Source organism: Saimiri boliviensis, chromosome 6, assembly GCF_048565385.1.
Source record: "Saimiri boliviensis isolate mSaiBol1 chromosome 6, mSaiBol1.pri, whole genome shotgun sequence".
Classification (NCBI taxonomy): Eukaryota; Metazoa; Chordata; class Mammalia; order Primates; family Cebidae; genus Saimiri; species Saimiri boliviensis.
The window spans coordinates 73,881,357-73,898,473 of NC_133454.1; the positions used below are offsets into that span (position 1 = coordinate 73,881,357).

General features: G+C 50.5%; 1 protein-coding gene across 3 annotated transcripts; it reads right to left on the minus strand.

Moving 5' to 3' along the window:
- Positions 1–90: 90 nt before the first annotated feature.
- Positions 91–16,917, minus strand: RHOG (ras homolog family member G). Of its 3 annotated transcripts, XM_074401004.1 has the most exons (3): positions 16,826–16,913; positions 16,081–16,161; positions 91–1,318 (listed from the first exon to the last, which is right to left on the minus strand). In XM_074401004.1, exon 3 carries the CDS (start codon positions 1,248–1,250, stop codon positions 675–677), a length of 576 nt encoding a protein of 191 aa, XP_074257105.1. In that variant the 5' UTR covers positions 1,251–1,318; positions 16,081–16,161; positions 16,826–16,913; the 3' UTR covers positions 91–674. The 3 variants fall into 3 exon arrangements, with proteins under 3 accessions (XP_074257105.1, XP_039326909.1, XP_003923457.1); XM_039470975.2 differs by lacking the exon at positions 16,081–16,161 and having other exon boundaries at positions 16,826–16,917; XM_003923408.4 differs by lacking the exons at positions 16,081–16,161; positions 16,826–16,913 and adding an exon at positions 16,504–16,663.
- Between the last annotated feature and the right edge of the window lie 200 nt (positions 16,918–17,117).

Below are 17,117 nucleotides of genomic sequence, written 5' to 3' on the forward strand. Positions count from 1 at the left end.
TTACTAGAAGAAACAAAAGGCTCCCAGTCTCTGGGGAGCCCTAGCCCATGCCCACCCCCTAATGCCCAGCACACAGGGAGGAGCCGGGGCCACTGGAGACAGGAGGTTTTATTGATGCTGATGGGGATAGGAAAGGCCTCCAGAAGCATGGGGGCTGAGTCAGTCAGCGAATGCATAAGGCCTGGGCACAGAGGAACAGGTTAGGGCACAATCACCTCAGGATTCTGTGGCTCCCTCCTTGGAGAAGGCAGAGAGCATCTTGGGGGTACAATTCCAAGAGCAGCGAGGGCAGAGGTTAGAGATGGCTGAGAGCCCCTAACCTGAGGAGGTACCACAATAGGCAGCAACAACTGTGTGGAAAGCTGGATGAACTGGTCAGTAGCGGAAAACGGGAGAGGGGGCACTGGGTTGGCCTCTTGGGGAGGGCTCCAACCCTGGCTTGGGTGAGCTTGTGAGAATACCCGGTGTTCCTAAGCAGAGGGGGGCAGAGCCCAAAGCCCCTTTCTCTGCAGGCCTCTTTAAGGAGAGAAAGGCACTCAGAGAAAAAGGCATTCAGTGAGCCCCCTGGAAAGGGGTGCCAGAATTAGTCCTTAAGGCACAGCTGGGGCAGACAAGGCGCCAAGGCACAACTGGTGGGGGGAGGGCAGGGGCAGCCTCCAAGCCGAGTGCCAGGGTCACAAGAGGACGCAGGACCGCCCACGCTTGATCGGCGTGGGGTTGAGCACAGCCCGGACAGCCTCAGCAAACACTTCCTTGACACCATCCTGCTGCAGGGCAGAGCATTCGAGGTAGCGCACGGCGTGGATCTGCTTGGCCAGTGCCTGGCCCTGCTGCGGTGTGATGGGCGCCTGGCCCTGCTCCTTGAGACGCCGTAGGGTGTCAGGCTGGGCTCTCAGGTCCTTCTTGGTGCCCACCAGCAGGATGGGCACATCAGGGCAGTGGTGGCACACCTCTGGATGCCACTTGTGCCGCACGTTCTCATAGGAGGGCGGACTGGCAATGGAGAAACAAATGACGAAGACATTGGTCTGAGGGTAGGAGAGTGTACGGAGGCGGTCATACTCCTCCTGGCCCGCAGTGTCCCACAGGTTCAGGTTCACTGTGCGCCCGTCAACTGCGCTCTGAGCACTATAATTGTCGAACACGGTGGGGATGTACTCTTTGGGGAAAGCATTAGTTGTGTAGCAGATGAGCAGGCATGTCTTGCCCACAGCCCCATCACCCACAACCACACACTTGATACTCTGCATCGTGGGTGCAGTTGCTGTAGTGGAGGCAGTGCCTCCTCTCTCTTCTGGACCCCTCTGGCTGCAGTGACCTGTAGACAGATGAAAGGCGACAGTCTTGGTTGGGGGGGTCCCTCTGCTTATTAGGAAGAAAGGATGGGGGCACACAAAGGGAAACCAGCTCCTGTTCCCTTAATCTGACACTATCCCAAAGTCCCATCAAGACAGTCATCAGAAAGATACACAATGAGCCAGGCATGGTGGCTCACACCTGTAATCCCAGCACTTTGGGAAGCTGAGACAGGGCATAGGGAGCGGGGGAAATCACCTCAGGTTGGGAGTTCAAGACTAGCCTGACCAACCCTGTCTCTACTACAAATACAAAATTTGGAGAAACCCTGTCTCTACTACAAATACAAAATTAGCCAGGTGTGGTGGTGCATGCCTGTAATCAGCTACTCAGGAGGCTGAGGCAGAAGAACTGCTTAAATCCAGGAGGCAGAGGTTGTGGTGAGCTGAGATTGCCCCATTATACTCCAGCCTGGGTAACGGGCAAAACTTCGTCTCACACAAAAAGAAAACCCACAATGAAAGGCCCTGAGACCAAGCAAGATGCACAATAATGTGGTAGAAAGCACATAAGCTCTGGCGCCAGACAAACTAAGGTCAAATCCTGGTTTTGCAATTTCCTAGCTGTGTAACAGTGAACAAATTGCTTAATTCTCTATGCCTAAATTTTCTCACCAGCAAAATGAGGATAAAATAGTATCTACCTCATTGGGTCATTGTGAGGATTATATAATACATGTAAAGCATTTAAAACTGCCTTGTCCATAAGTATTAGCTATTTTTTTTTTCCAGGCTATACAGACACAAAAGGAGTGCGCACAAATTTAGGGATCTACTAGATCCTCTACTAAATATGGACCCTTCCCACCAGGAAACTGTAAAGGGATTCTGACACAGGACAGCTGTCCCAGGTCACTCTGTAATGCAGCCATGGGTAGAACCTCTCTCAACTCAGGGCCCACCCTGCCCTCTCCAAACCTGGTATCTTGGCTACTTGAGTACAAACCAAAAGGCACAGTAAGAAACCTGCTGAGTAAGGGCTTAATTCTTTAGAGAGCTGCCCTATCCCAATCCAGGCAGTGGGGAAATCACCAGAAAATTTTTTTTTTTTTTTTGTGACAGAGTCTCATTGTGTCGTCTAGGCTGGAGTGCAGTGGCACGATCTCAACTCATGCAACCTCTGCCTCCTAGGATCAAGCAATTCTTCTGCCTCAGCCTCGCGAGTGGCTGGGACTACAGACACGCGCCACTGCATCCAACTAGTTTTTATATTTTTAGTAGAGATGGAGTTTCACCATGTTAGCCAGGCTGATCTCAAACTCCTGACCTCAAGTTATCCACCTGCCTCGACCTCCCAAAGTGCTGGGATTACAGGAGTGAGCCACCATACCCGGACATCCCATCATTCTTTTTTTTTCTTTTTCTCTGAGATGGAGTTTTGCTCTTGTTTCGCAGGCTGGAGTGCAATAGTGCAATCTCGGCTCACTGCAACCTCTGCCTCCTGGGTTTAAGTGATTCTCCTGCCTCAGCCTCCTGAGTAGCTGGGATTACATGCATGCGCCGCCACGCCCAGTAGAGATGTGATTATTTTTAGTAGAGACGGGGTTTCTCTGTGTTGGTCAGGCTGGTCACGCCATCATTCATATAAGTATTAAAAACCGTATCTGGCCACACACACTCAGGTTGCCAATTCAATGCAGGGGAATACTGGAGATTCAGTTAGACCTGGGATTTAGACTAGGATCTGCGTATGTTATAATGAATGAGATAGAGGCTGAGGCTCCCAGACATTGGTTATCTTCTCTCAAGGTTCTTGGTGTGGTGGAGCAAATCTTTCAAGCCCAACTAGGAGGGATGAAGTGAAGAATAAGGCAAAAACTTGACTTTTCCCTCAATCTTCTGTCCATTTCCTGAGACCTGGCATGTGCCTCTGAAAGATTTTAGAGGCTTCTAGACTCTTGGGTAGAAAATACCATCATTGGCCGGGCGCGGTGGCTCAAGCCTGTAATCCCAGCACTTTGGGAGGCCGAGGCGGGTGGATCACGAGGTCGAGAGATCGAGACCAACCTGGTCAACATGGTGAAACCCCGTCTCTACTAAAAATACAAAAAATTAGCTGGGCATGGTGGCGCGTGCCTGTAATCCCAGCTACTCAGAAGGCTGAGGCAGGAGAATTGCTTGAACCCAGGAGGCGGAGGTTGCAGTGAGCCGAGATCGCGCCATTGCACTCCAGCCTGGGTAACAAGAGCGAAACTCCGTCTCAAAAAAAAAAGAAAATACCATCATTAAGAACAAAAAAAAAAAAGAAAGAAAGAAAAAAGAACGTAGATGCAGCCGTGTGTGGTGGCTCACGCCTGTAAACCCAGCACTTTGGGAGGCCAAGGTGGGTGGATTATGAGGTTGGGAGTTCGAGACTAGCCTGGCCAACATGGTGAAACCCCATCTCTACGAACAACACACAAAATTAGACAGGTGTGGTGATGGCCACCTGTAATCCCAGCTACTTGGGAGGCTGAAGCAGGAGAATCGCTTAAACCTGGGAGGTGGAGGTTGCAGTGAGCTGAGATTGCGCCATTGCACTCCAGCCTGGGTGACAGAGTGAGACTCTGTCTCAAAAAAAAAAAAACAAAAAAAAAAACCCACACAGATTCTAGAGTAAGACTGGCAGAGATTCTAATCACAGCTCCACCAACTGGTTATATGTGATCTTGGCAATATGTTTAAGTTCCCTGAGCCTCAATTTTCTCATCTGTAATATGGGGATAATCTTGCCTATTGCATTAAAATTGCTCAGAATACAAAATAAGGCCCAGCACAGTGGCTCATACCTGTCATCCTAGCACTTTGGGAGAGTGAGGCAGGTGGATCGCTTGAGTCCAGGAGTTTGAGACTAGCCTGGGCAATATGGCAAAACCCTGACTCTACAAAAAATGAAAAAATTACCAGTCGTGGTGGTACATGCCTGTAGTCCCAGCTACTCTGGAGGGTGAGGTGGGAGCATCATCTGATCCCAGGGAGGTCAAGGGTGCAGTGGGCTATGATTGCGCCACTGCACTCAGCCTGTGCGACAGAGCAAGACCCTGTCTCAAAAAACAAGTAAGAGTTAATAATGTATAGAAGGTGTCCAGTTCACTTTCCATTTGGGGAGGGGGGAAGGTGTCCAGCATGAGGTATTGCATACAGAAAGTGCCCAATAAATGGGCTGCTGTATTTATTAGTGGGGTAAGTATACGGAGTCCCAGCTCCGGCCAACATCCTGGTCACCACTGTAGGTCATAGGGCCCTGGGGTGAGGAACTGCTTTTCTTCTTCTTTTTTTTTTTTTTTAAAGAGACTGAGTTTCTCTCTTGTTACCAAGGCTGGAGTGCAATGGCACGATCTCGGCTCACCGCAACCTCCGCCTCCTGGGTTCAGGCAATTCTCCTGCCTCAGCTTCCTGAGTAGCTGGGATTACAGGCACGCGCCACCATGCCCAGCTAATTGTTTGTATTTTTAGTAGAGACGGGGTTTCACCATGTTGACCAGGATGGTCTCGATCTCTCGACCTCGTGATCCACATGCCTCGGCCTCCCAAAGTGCTGGGATTACAGGCTTGAGCCACCGCGCCCGGCCTTTTTTTTTTTTTTTTTTTTTGAGACAGAGTTTCACTCTTGTTACCCAGGCTGGAGTGCAATGGCGCGATCTTGGCTCACCGCAACCTCCGCCTTCTGGGTTCAGGCAATTCTCCTTCCTCAGCCTCCTGAGTAGCTGGGATTACAGGCACGTGTCACCATGCCCAGCTAATTTTTTGTATTTTTAGTAGAGATGGGGTTTCACCATGTTGACCAGGATGGTCTCAATCTCTTGACCTCGTGATCCACCCGCCTCAGCCTCCCAAAGTGCTGGGATTACAGGCGTGAGCCACAGCGCCCGGCAGGAACTGCTTTTCTGAGTTCTGAAACAGAATAGAGCTTCCAGAAACCCTGTGATTATTTACACTGCAATGGCAAGGGTCCTCCTCTCATCAGCTACTTCCTCTTGACCATGGGGGACTCTTTCTTACCAGTATGTGACTTCCTTTCCCTGACTATCTCTCACAACCAGAGCCTGCTCCCTTAGAGGGGGCAGCTCTGTTTTAAACCAAATCTCTTGAGTATCTCTTATCCCTGGCTCCACCCAAGCACCATTATCACTAGCCCATTTTCCCGGTTTCACTTGCTATACTGCAAGGCTGCACCCTGGTCTGGGAACCCCTTGCCCCCGAGTCTTAGCTCTCACCACTGGTTCAGAAGCCTCAAAAATCAATGACAAGTGGGGGAGAAAATTCCCATTGGGAAGCGGAAAAGAAACTTCTGTGGTGTGGGCCGTGGCTCACACCTGTAATCCCAGCACTTTGGGAGGCAGAGCCAGGCGGATCACAAGGTCAGAAGTTTGAGACCAGCCTGGCCAACATAGTGAAACCCTGTCTCTACTAAAAATACAAAAAATTAGCTGAGTGTGGTGGCGCATGCCTGTAATCCTAGCTACTTAGGAGGCTGAGGCAGGAGAATTGTTTGAACCTGGGAGGCAGAGGTTGCAGTGAGCCAAGATCACGCCATTTCACTCCAGCCTGGGTGACACTGCGAGACTCCGTCTCAAAAAAAGAAAAAAAAAAGAAACTCGGGTGTAGGGACTGCAAAGAACGCAGGACTTGGTCCCAGCTCCCTTCCCTTGGAATCAGCTGGGAGAGAGATGGTTTCACTCTATGAAGCTGCATCTCTGGTTCACATTAAAAAATATTACCCGGCCGGGCGCGGTGGCTCAAGCCTGTAATCCCAGCACTTTGGGAGGCCGAGGCGGGTGGATCACGAGGTCGAGAGTTCGAGACCATCCTGGTCAACATGGTGAAACCCCGTCTCTACTAAAAATACAAAAAATTAGGTGGGCATGGTGGCACGTGCCTGTAATCTCAGCTACTCAGGAGGCTGAGGCAGGAGAATTGCCTGAACCCAGGAGGCGGAGGTTGCGGTGAGCCGAGATCGCACCATTGCACTCCAGCCTGGGTAACAAGAGCGAAACTCCGTCTCAAAAAAAAAAAAAAAAAAAAAATTACCATCTTATTTGCATGAATAAGAGTGTGTGTGTATGTGTACACACGCACACGTGTGCATGCAACCTCAGGACACTCAGAGATAGACCCTCAGAGAGTGGGTCAGAGAAGGGCATAAGGACCCTCTAGGCCAGTGGAGAGTCGGATGGAGATCTCGGAGTGGAAGTTGAGAGACCTAAATTCTAACCCCAGCTCTGCTGACTCACTACAACCAGGTGTGAGGCATTTATGCTAGGTGGGCCTCAGTTCTCCTATGCAGGAAGGAGAGATTAAAATGCTTGTTATGAGGGCTCTAGGTAGATGAACTAAGACTTAAAGCTCCTTGGAGCCAGGTGCCATTATTTGTTCCCAATGCGTTACGTGGGAAGCCCTGACATTCAAAGCAGAACTCCTGGGCCTGTAATCTTTAGTTCCACACAGAGCAGGGGAGTGGGTGTTGACAGTATGACTGAAAAGCCCAGCACAGGGCTGGCCCAGGCAGGAAGGCAAGGAGGGAACTCTGGCTGGCTGTCATAAAGCCCAAGAGACAAAATACAGCTTTCTAAGGAGGTGGTTATCAACTAGCAATCAGTAAATCAGATCTCAAAGAAGAGGGGAGGGACAGGGTAGCTTCCGGGCTGGCAGGGGAACAGGGACTGACACCGGAAAAGGATTATGAGTATGGTAGCGTCCAGAAACAAACAGAGCAAAGGCCGTGTTATAGGGCCAAGAGTACTGGATACCTGACTCTGATGTCTTGCGCTTATCTGCTGACCTTGACCCTTGATAGAAAAGCCCTCATAAGGTATAAGCCTTTACAGATCACATGGTATGTCATTTGACCTTTATAACAAACAACCTGTTAGTACTATTCCTATTTTACAGATGAGGAAACAAACTCAGAGCAGCTAAAGTACCTCAGCATTCACACAGCTAGTTAGTATGGTAGCTAGAACACAAACCCAGTTTTGTGACCCAAAGTCCTGTGTTTTCCTCGGTATATCACAGAGTCTTCAAGGTACCCCCTACCAGGTGTGTCACCTTGATCAGGTAAGTTACTGCTCTTTCTGGAGCCTCCGTTTCTTCATGCATACAGTAGAATTATTAATAGCAGCCCTCCCAGTCTCATGGGCAGCATCAAGGATCCTGACTATTGGGAATGAAGACGCTTTGTAAACTGAAGTGTTGTGCACAGAGGAGGTGACAGGAGCAAAGCCTTAAATCCCAGAAGGCAGGAAGCACTGAGTATGCCTGTGTCTGTGATGGCATCAGCCCCGTTCTCCCTACTCAGGTCTAGTTCAGACCTTTATCGTCTCTCCCAAAACAACTCTTCTCTCTGAAATCCTTTGGCCTGAAATGGGTTGAATAGGTTCCCATAGCCTATTTAAGGAGGGTATATGCTGGAAGGTAGAGTCTAAACTGTGTCAAATAGGAAGAAGGGATGTCAGTGCTGCAGGAGGCTAAACCAGGAGTGTGACCTACCTGGAGCGGGGTTCAACAATGACTTATTCACTAGGTGGCTTTTCAAAAGAATCATTAAGCCCAGCTCAGTGGTACGCCTGCAACCCCAGCTACTAGGGAAGCCAAGCCCAGGAATGTGGGATTATAGTGTGCTACACTAGTCAAGGTTGTAGTCTCTGTAAATAGCCACTGCACTCCAGCCTGAGCAACACAGCAAGACCCCATGTCTTAAAAAAAAAAAAAAAAAAAAGAAAAGAAAGTTATTTAGTAAATTAATGGTTGCAGATCTGTTTCGTTTTTTTCTCTTGGAGACAAGGTCTTGTTCTGTTGCCCAGGCTGGAATGCAGTGATGCCATCATAGCTCACTGGAGTCTCAACCTCCCCGGCTCAAGGCATCCCCCTACCTCAGTCTTCTGAGTAGCTGGGACTATAGGCATGCACCACCACACCTTGCTAATTTTCATATTTTTAATTTATTTTTTCGTTTGTAGAGACTCTTGTCATGTTGCCCAGGCTGGTCTTGAACTCCTGGTCTCAAGTGAATCTCCCGACTAGGCTTCCCCAAGTGCTGGGATTACAGGCAGGGGCCACTATGCCTGGCCACATCTATATGTTATTAGACAAATTACAATGAGTTACTCTGGCTTTTTGGTCCCAATTCAAATCATGCTTGATCCCTCATCTTGGCATTCAGAGTTCTTCACAATTTGATAAGGGGTTTTAGAGGTTTTTTTTTTTTTTTTTTTTTGAGATGGGAGTCTCGATCTGTTGCCAGGCTGGAGTGCAGTGGCCTGATCGTGGCTCATTGCAATCTCTGCCACCCGGGTTCAAGTGATTCTCCTGCCTCAGCCTCCCAAGTAGCTGGGACTACATCACCATGCCCAGCTAATTTTTGTATTGTTAGTAGAGATGCGGTGGCAGTTTCACCATGTTGCCCAGGATGGTCTCCATCTCTTGACCTCATGATCTGGCCGCCTCAGCCTCCCAAAGTGCTGGGATTACAGGAATGAGCCACTGTGCCTGGCCAGGGGTATGAGAGTCATATAGATTTGGGTTTGAATCCTAGTTCTGCCTCTTACCAGCTGTGTGACCCTGAGTTTATGATGATTTGCCTTTCTTTTTTTTTTTGAGACAGAGTTTCGCTCTTGTTGCCCAGGCTGGAGTGCAATGGCGTGATCTTGGCTCACCGCAACCTCCGCCTCCTGGGTTCAGGCAATTCTCCTGCCTCAGCCTCCTGAGTAGCTGGGATTACAGGCACGCACCACCATGCCCAGCTACTTTTTTGTATTTTTAGTAGAGACGGGGTTTCACCATGTTGACCAGGATGGTCTCGATCTCTTGACCTCGTGATCCACCCGCCTCGGCCTCCCAAAGTGCTGGGATTACAGGCTTGAGCCACCGCGCCCGGCAATGATATGCCTTTCTAAGCTTCAATTTCCTTGTCTTTCAAATGTGGTGGCAACATATGGTGCCTACCACATAGCACTGTTACTACAAGGACTAAGTACATTAATGTATAATATGTGCACAATGTAGGTATTTTGCAAGTGTGAGTTCCCAGTTCCTGTTACAGAGGGATTTTTTCAATGTCCTCTGCAAACAAGCCAGGATCATTCTTGCCTCTGAACTTTCACTGTTTTTCCTTCTGCTGCCATTCCCTCTCCCTTCTCCCAGGTTCAAGTGATTCTCCTGCCTCAACCTCCCAAGTAGCTGGGATTACAGGTGCATGCCACCATACCCAACTAATTTTTGTGTTTTTAGTAGAGACAGGGTTTCACCATGTTGGCCAGGCTGGTCTCAAACACCTGGCCTCAAGTGATCCACCTGTCTTGGCCTCCCAAAGTGCTGGGATTACAGGCATGAGCCACCACACCCATGGCCACCCCTTTTAACCCTGCTTTGGCTCTGTGTGATTCTCCTTTTCCCATAGCCATACATAAGTTTCCCAGCTGTGGATGCCCCTTCAGGACTGAAGACTTGGTTTCTCTGGACTAAATGACAAAAATACTCTTAAGCATAGGGCTAGGCACACAGGACTGTACAACCATGGCCTTTTGGTCCGCTTGCACCGGCCCTCATTACTGAGATCTGGATAGACCTCTCTGAAACCCAGCATGAGACACTCCCTGCCCACCCCCTCACAGACAACACTACATTGCTGAATCTTATTGGATAGCAATGACAGGCAAAAGCTAAGCCTGAACAGGCAAAAATCTCTCTTCCCAGTACCAGCTTGACCTGATTCTGCCAGGGAGTATAGCCTATAGTACAGCTCATGCGGGGGAGAGGGTCCCTGGAGCCCAACCTGCACCCAGTGGGGCCTGGCCTTGGGGTGTGGCCCACGCAGGCCCAGAACAGGGGAGGGAAAGGAAGCAGCCTGATTGCCAGATCTCTGTGGCCGTTATAGCAGGGGAAGTGTCCCAACTGTGAATGGGGGAGGGGAGGAATGGCTCTTAAGAGATAGGCAAGGCCTAGCACGGTGGCTCACACCTGTAATCTCAGCGCTTTGAGAGGACAAGGCAGGCGGATCACAAGGTCAGGAGTTCAAGACTAGCCTGACCAACCTGGTGAAACCCTATCTCTACTAAAAATACAAAAATTAGCTGGGTGTGATGGCACACACCTGTAATCCCAGCTACTCAGGAGGCTAGGCAGGAGAATCACTTGAACCTGGGAGGTGGAGGCTGCAGTGAGCCAAGATTTTGCCATTGGACTCCAGCCTGGGTAACAGAGCAAGACTCCACCTCAAAATAAAAAATAAATAAATAAAGCTAAGTGTGGAGGTGATGGGAATTTACATAACCTGCCTCCCTAACATGGAGGCAGCCTTCTATTACCTGCCTCCGTAACATGGGACTTCCTTTCTGCAGCCCTCCCTGAACCTCATTATAACTATAATCCATCTCTGGCCATTCCAATCCTGATCCTCTACAGAGGGGCCTCCACATTCTCCTCCCTAAAATATACCAAGTAGTGATATGGAGCCATGCACCATGCCGCTTCCTCTGGGAAAGTATAAATTATCCAAGTCAGAAGTGACTTATCTTATCCAAAGTCTGGTCCCTCTCTCTCTCATAGGCACAGAGAGGCTGATCTGAATCTTATCTCATTGTTAGACTGGGAATGTCTAGAAGGCGAGGTCCTGGTTGATTGGACCTTGCTGAGCAACCTAAGCTGAACACAGCATGTAGTAGCTGTCAATAAACACCTGAATGAACTCGATGCAATCATGTCTTTGTATATGGGAGTTCCTCTTCCTGGAATGCGACTCACCCACTTCAGATCCTTCCTGTCCTTCAGGCCCAGTACTGTTACCCGGCTTCTCCAGGACATCACAGCAACCCCCTCTCCTGCCTTACCTTTTCCAGCACTGACTGTACTGTTCATTGGGCTGAACTAATTGGATGCTTCAGGGGGAGGGTGGTCTGACCTTCTGTTTATTTCCAGAAGTCCAGTGAAGGGCTGAGCAAAAGCTGTAGAATGACATACCCCTCTTCCCCTATCAATCCACAGATTCTGATGCTGGGAACAAGGAAGAACCTCTATGACTAGAAGACACAAGACAAAAGTAACCAACTTCTTCCTCATTCACCCTGAAGACCTCAAAGTTGGGGTAATAAACCATAAGCTATACTGTTACTGTCTTGTCTTCAACTGGAAGGGTGAGAGGCGAAGCTGGCAGAGCTAGCTCAGAGATGAAGATGGGAAGGAAAAGTAGTCTTGACAGGCTACAGACTGGGAATATCCGAGGACCCTTGGTCAAAGACAAGACAAGGGGCAGGGGCACTGTTGGAAAGACTTCCAAAGCTCTACAAGTTTGTTTCTTTTTAAGGGAGGAATAGGGGAGAGGTGATATAAAGAGGCTCAAAGGGGCTGCAGCTGGGCTGGGAGGAGGAAGCTGGGGGAGACATGAGGTCAGAGTGGGGCTGGGACCAGGCCAAGGGCTGAGTCTCTTTCTTCCCTTTCTCCCCATCAGCAGGGAAGAACCCAAGACAGTCCAGTTTCCAGCCTTAAAAAAAAAAAACCCACCAGGCACGGTGGCTAATGCCTGTAATCCTAGCACTTTGGGAGGCTGAGGCAGGAGGATCACTTGAGAACAGGAGTTCAAAACCAGCCTGGTCAACATAGTGAAACCCTATCTCTACTAAAAATACAAAAATTAGCCAGGTATGGTGGTGGGCACCTGTAATCCCAGCTACTCGGGAGGCTGAGGCAAAAGAATCGCTTGGGCCAGGGAGGCAAAGGTTGCAGTGAGCAGAGATCACACCATTGCATTCCAGCCTGGGCAACAGAGCGAGACTCTGTCTAAAAAAAAAAAAAAAAAAAAAAAAAAATATATATATATATATATATATATATATATATATATATCTCCATGCTGAGGGACTCTTCAACTCTTAATATTCTCCATCCTTCAGCCCCTGGAGAGGATCCTACACTGCAGCAGGTAGGGAAACAGGAGAGTTGATGCTACCCACTAGGAAACGAGAAAGTGGTAGGTGGGAAGACTGGGACGGTTTAGGACCCTTTCACTAAGTTCTAGTTCCCAATCTTCTTCCCTCGCTGTCCCAGCACCCCAAGTGTTCCACAAAAGGTGAGCCTCAGGACCAGGACAGCTCTGGCTGGGGGAGCCAAGGAAGCTGCCCCCTCCCCCACCATGCAGCACAGAGGAAGGCTGCACACTGCCTTCCTCCTCCACGCCTAGCAGCAGCTCGGCAGTCCCTGGGCCCCACCAAAGGCCTGTGAAGTGGCACTTCCTTTGCCTTTGCAAATTTCACATGAAGTTGTACAGAAGTGCCATTCTCCCAATCCTGCCACCCCCACCTGAAAATACCCAGAGAGACACAGAGCTGCCCAGTCTCTTTGGCCCCACCCAAGGCCTAAGGGGGTTTCCACAAGGGAAAATAACATCAGGGAGGAAACTCCGGCATCTATTTTCCACTGTCAGTGAGGCAGAGCTGGAGCAGGAGACAGGGTACTCCCCCATCTTACTACCCCCGGCAAAATCCCCAACACTGTCTGACTTCTTATCTCTCAACCTCTAGCAATCCTTTTGCTTGGGGAAAGAGCCACAGTTCTATCCCTGGACAGATACATAGAGACTACTGAGACCTGTTGAATTGAGGCTGCAGGGTGAGGGGCACTGCTATGAGGAATCTCTTGGGGGAGGAAGAGTCAGAGCCATTATGTTCAGTCTCTTTTGGAGGTACTGATATGCAACTCCTTAATGCTGAAATAGAGCCAAGAGAAACCAAGCTGACCAGGATTATACAGAGTTGGTAGCAAATCTAGGACAAGGATCCAGGTCTTCTAACCTCCATCTTTATACAAGTTCGAGAAGGTGAGGATTCTAACTCTGGCCTGAGAATGGACTAACCTTTGACCTCATTCAGGAGAACCCTACCACAGTTTATTCCTTCAGGAAATGGGCCAAAGGGGTTGGGTTGACTTACATCTGAGCCTTTTTTGCTTCCAAGTTCCCAGGCCCTCATGCCTAGCTTATCCTGGTGCATTCATGATTTAGCACTGACATTACTCAACAACCAGCCACTCTGGCAGTGCCCTAGCTGAGAAGCTCCTCCTCTGGCCTCTAGCTCCTGGAGAGATGCCCTTCCCCCATATGAGATGAGGACAAAAGAGGAAGCTGGACCCTGGACAGGAAAACCAGTCTGATCTGGGGAGGTGGCCCAGGCTTTGTCTTTGGTTTCCCTCCTTAGCTCTTCTCACCGACCCCTACTGACCTCACCGTGGCTAATGGGTCTACACTATATAGGAGGAGTCTTGGCCAGGCACGGTGGCTCACGCCTATAATCCCAGCACTTTGGGAGGCCAAGGTGGGTGGATCATGAGGTCAGGAGATCAAGACCATCCTGGCCAACATGGTGAGACCCCGTCTCTACTAAAAATACAAAAATTAGCTGGGTGTGGTGGGTGTGTGCCTGTAATCCCAGCTACTTGGAAGCTGAGGCAGGAGAATCGCTTGAACCCTGGAGGCGGAGGTTGCAGTGAGCCAAGATCGTGCCACTGCACTCTAGCCTGGGAAACAGAGCTATACTCCCTCTCAAAAAAAAAAAAAAAAGAAAGAAAAAGAAAAAAGAAAAAGAAAAAAGGGAGGAGTCTTCAGTGTGGGCCTGAGCCTCCTTCTTCATGTCACAACCTTGACCATACTTGTTTAGCCAAGACTTCAGCAGCAGCCTCCTACATTTTAAGCTGCCACCTCCCTTCACCCCCCCCCCAATATTTTCCCATTAAGATCTCTCCTCTCCTGGTCACATTTTTTCCAATGATGCCTTTCTTGCAATTAGCTCAAACTTCCAATGGGGCCAGATCTCGCTTGGGAGAATCCCTGTCTCACCCATCTTGTATTTACCATCAGAGCCCTGTGGGTTTGCTCAGTTATGCAGAATACTAAAATAAGTACTGGTTTGCCAGCTGTGATGCTGGGAAAGTGCCTTGTATATACCTCCTTCCCTGAACTGGGCTTTTAATGTAGGTCCCTGGGATTTTTTCCTGGAGCCAAACTTCTGTACCTTCAAGAAATGGGAGGAAAGACAGGTGGGTGGAAGGGCAGGGCTGAAAAAAGGAACAATTCATGGGAGAGGGACGACTGTGACATGGGAAGATGACAGAATGGGGAACGAGAAGAGCCCTTAAATTTAGCTATAGCACTTGCTCCCCTCTACTTCTCTTTTTTCCTTTTTTTTTTTTTGAGACAGTTTCACTCTTGTTGCCCAGGCTAAAGTGAAATGGCGCGACCTCAGCTCACTGCAACCTTCTCCTCCCAGGTTCATGAAATTCTCCTGCCTCAGCTTCCTGAGTAGCTGGAATTACAGGCATGTACCACCACGCCCAGATAATTTTGTATTTTTAGTACAGACAGGATTTCTCCATGTTGGTCAGGCTGGTCTCAAACTCCCAACCTCGGGTGATCCACCTGCCACGGCCTCCCAAAGTGCTGGAATTACAGGCATGAGCTACCATGCCCGATCTACTTCTCTTTTTTTTTTAGTGGAGAGAAATGAATACAGATGACTGGAGGAGGTAGAGAGAAGCAAGATCCTCAGCATGTACCCCAAAAGCTTGAGGAAGGAGCTATAGAGTGGAAACAAGAGCTTCCATAGCCAGAAGGGATTGAAATTAAATCTGGGAGGAATTCCTGAGAAGGAATAGGGTCCTAGGTGAGATGGGAATATTAAGGATGCCTGAAGGCAGAGGAGTCAGTAGAACTCTAGAGGACTTCCTGGTCACTAAGGCCCTGATGCAGACCAGGGCATGTGGGTACACAGCCTGGGCAGGCCCCGGAAGGCAGCAGGAAAGAAGGGGCAGACACCTTTGTCTCACCTGCTTCTTAATTCAAAACTAGAAGTTAAGACTGAAGTTAGACCAGCTATAGCCTTCCCTCCAGAATCCTGCCTTTGCCTTCTCCCTTTATTTCCATCATACCCAGCTGGTCCCATTCTTTCCACCAGGTGATGCTGGAACTAGTAGGTACTGGAATCAGGGAACTTCAGGCTATTTCCCAGGTTCCCGGCCTGTCCCCTTAGTTAAACACCAGGTGTCAGGGTGATTTTGATTTCCCACGGCCTCTCTTACCAGTCTTATTCCTGTGTCACCCTACCCTGGCTGCTATAGACTACTTCCTCCTGCCTAACCACAACCTCACTCACTGCAGGTTCCCTTCATTATGCTGGCTTCCCTTGCTCTGGGCCCTCTCAAGGCTGAGGGCAGTTACTTTGTCTCTAAGAGATAAAGATGTAGAGACACACACACACACACACACGTTTTCCAGCTCTTTAATTCACATCTCACTGTAAGGCTGCAGACAGGCTCTCAAAGACTCTCAAACTCACTAAGTGTTCTACAACAGATCCTGATCCCAAAGCTGGAGCTAAGTGGGTGGGAGGGAAGGAGACGGACAGAGGGTGACAGGCTGAGGGTTCAAGAGCAATGAGGGGTGATGGAAGAAGCAACGGGGTGTATGTGTGTGGGCGCCAGAGCTGGGAAGAGAAGGGATGGGATGGGGCCAGCCGCAGAGGACCAAGATGAACACGGGGCAGGGTAGGTGAAGAGACGTCAAGGCCTAGGTATGACTATGTTTGGAGGAAGAGACTGAAAGGAATGAGAAGAGAGTGATGGCGGATTTGTGGGTAGAAACTAAAGAAGGTGTGGAGGAAGACAGTAGGAGCATGTGTGTAATTTAGGGCCTAAGAATGAAGAGGAGATGGTTCTCAATTGTCCCCAAAAGCCACAACAAAAACTTGTCAGAGACTATCAGTACCTCTGAATGAGAGTCCTTCCACCTCCAGTCACAGGGGAAGACCAAGTTTCTCCCAAAAGAGCAAGGCCAGGCTCTGGTCAGCTAGGAACAGCAGATGTTTGCTCACTAAATACCTACTGTTTGGCTCCAGGTGAGGCTGGGACTCAGGAAAACAGACATACAGAGAACGACTGGGGTCGGCGGGGCTCCCCCCACCCCAACCCCGGTCCTCCCGAGTGCAGAGGGCCTTCGGGCTGCAGCCCGAGTGTGGGTCTAGATTAGCATCGCTCTTTACAAAGAGAGCTTCGGAGGCCCCAGACACCGCCCCCTCTTACCCCCACAAATGTCACAACTGCTGAAGCAAAGGGCGCGCCTTTTCCAGCCCAGAAGCCCTCTCCCCTCACGCACTGCTCAACACCCCTCCAACTTCTGAGGACACCCCACCTGAGTTCCATCTCCCAGCTCTGAGCTTTTCCACTTCAGAGGCACTTCTCTTGGAACCCGGGACCCTCCGACCTCCGGGGTTCCTCTCGGCTCCCGAGAGGCGGCACTACAGCCGGGAACCCACCCTCGCCGAGCCTCCGCCGGCTCGCAGTGGCCCCGTCCCCGCCCCGCCCGGCCGCGCCCGCCCTACTTGCACTGAGCCGAGAAGCTCCCGCCCGCGGCCTTCGCCAACTAACTCACGGGCCGGCGCCCGCGTCGAGTCCTGGGCCGGCCGGGCTCCCCTCCCCCGGACCCCTGACCGCCAACCCCGGCCGGGCCTCACCTGGTGCCCTCCCCGAGGCGGGGGAGCTGGGGGCGGCGGCAGCGGCTCCGGGCTCGAGAAGGAAGTGAGAGCTGGAGGCCGGAGGAAGTGGGGGGGGGCGGGCCGGCGGGGCGGGGGCGGGCCGGGGCGGGGCCCGACCAGGAAGTCCGAGGGCCGGTCTCCCCCTCTGCAGCCCCGTTCCGCCCCCAGCCTCGCCCCCAGCTCAGTCCCGGGCTCGCCACTTTCCCCCACTCGGCCCACTGCCCCTATGGGCCGCAAGTCAGGCCTCCCAAGGTCAGGTCTCTCCGCCTCC

Excerpts from the sequence above, each read along its gene's own strand:
- RHOG (XM_039470975.2), bottom strand. The coding sequence starts at position 1,250 with ATGCAGAGTATCAAGTGTGTGGTTGTGGGTGATGGGGCTGTGGGCAAG.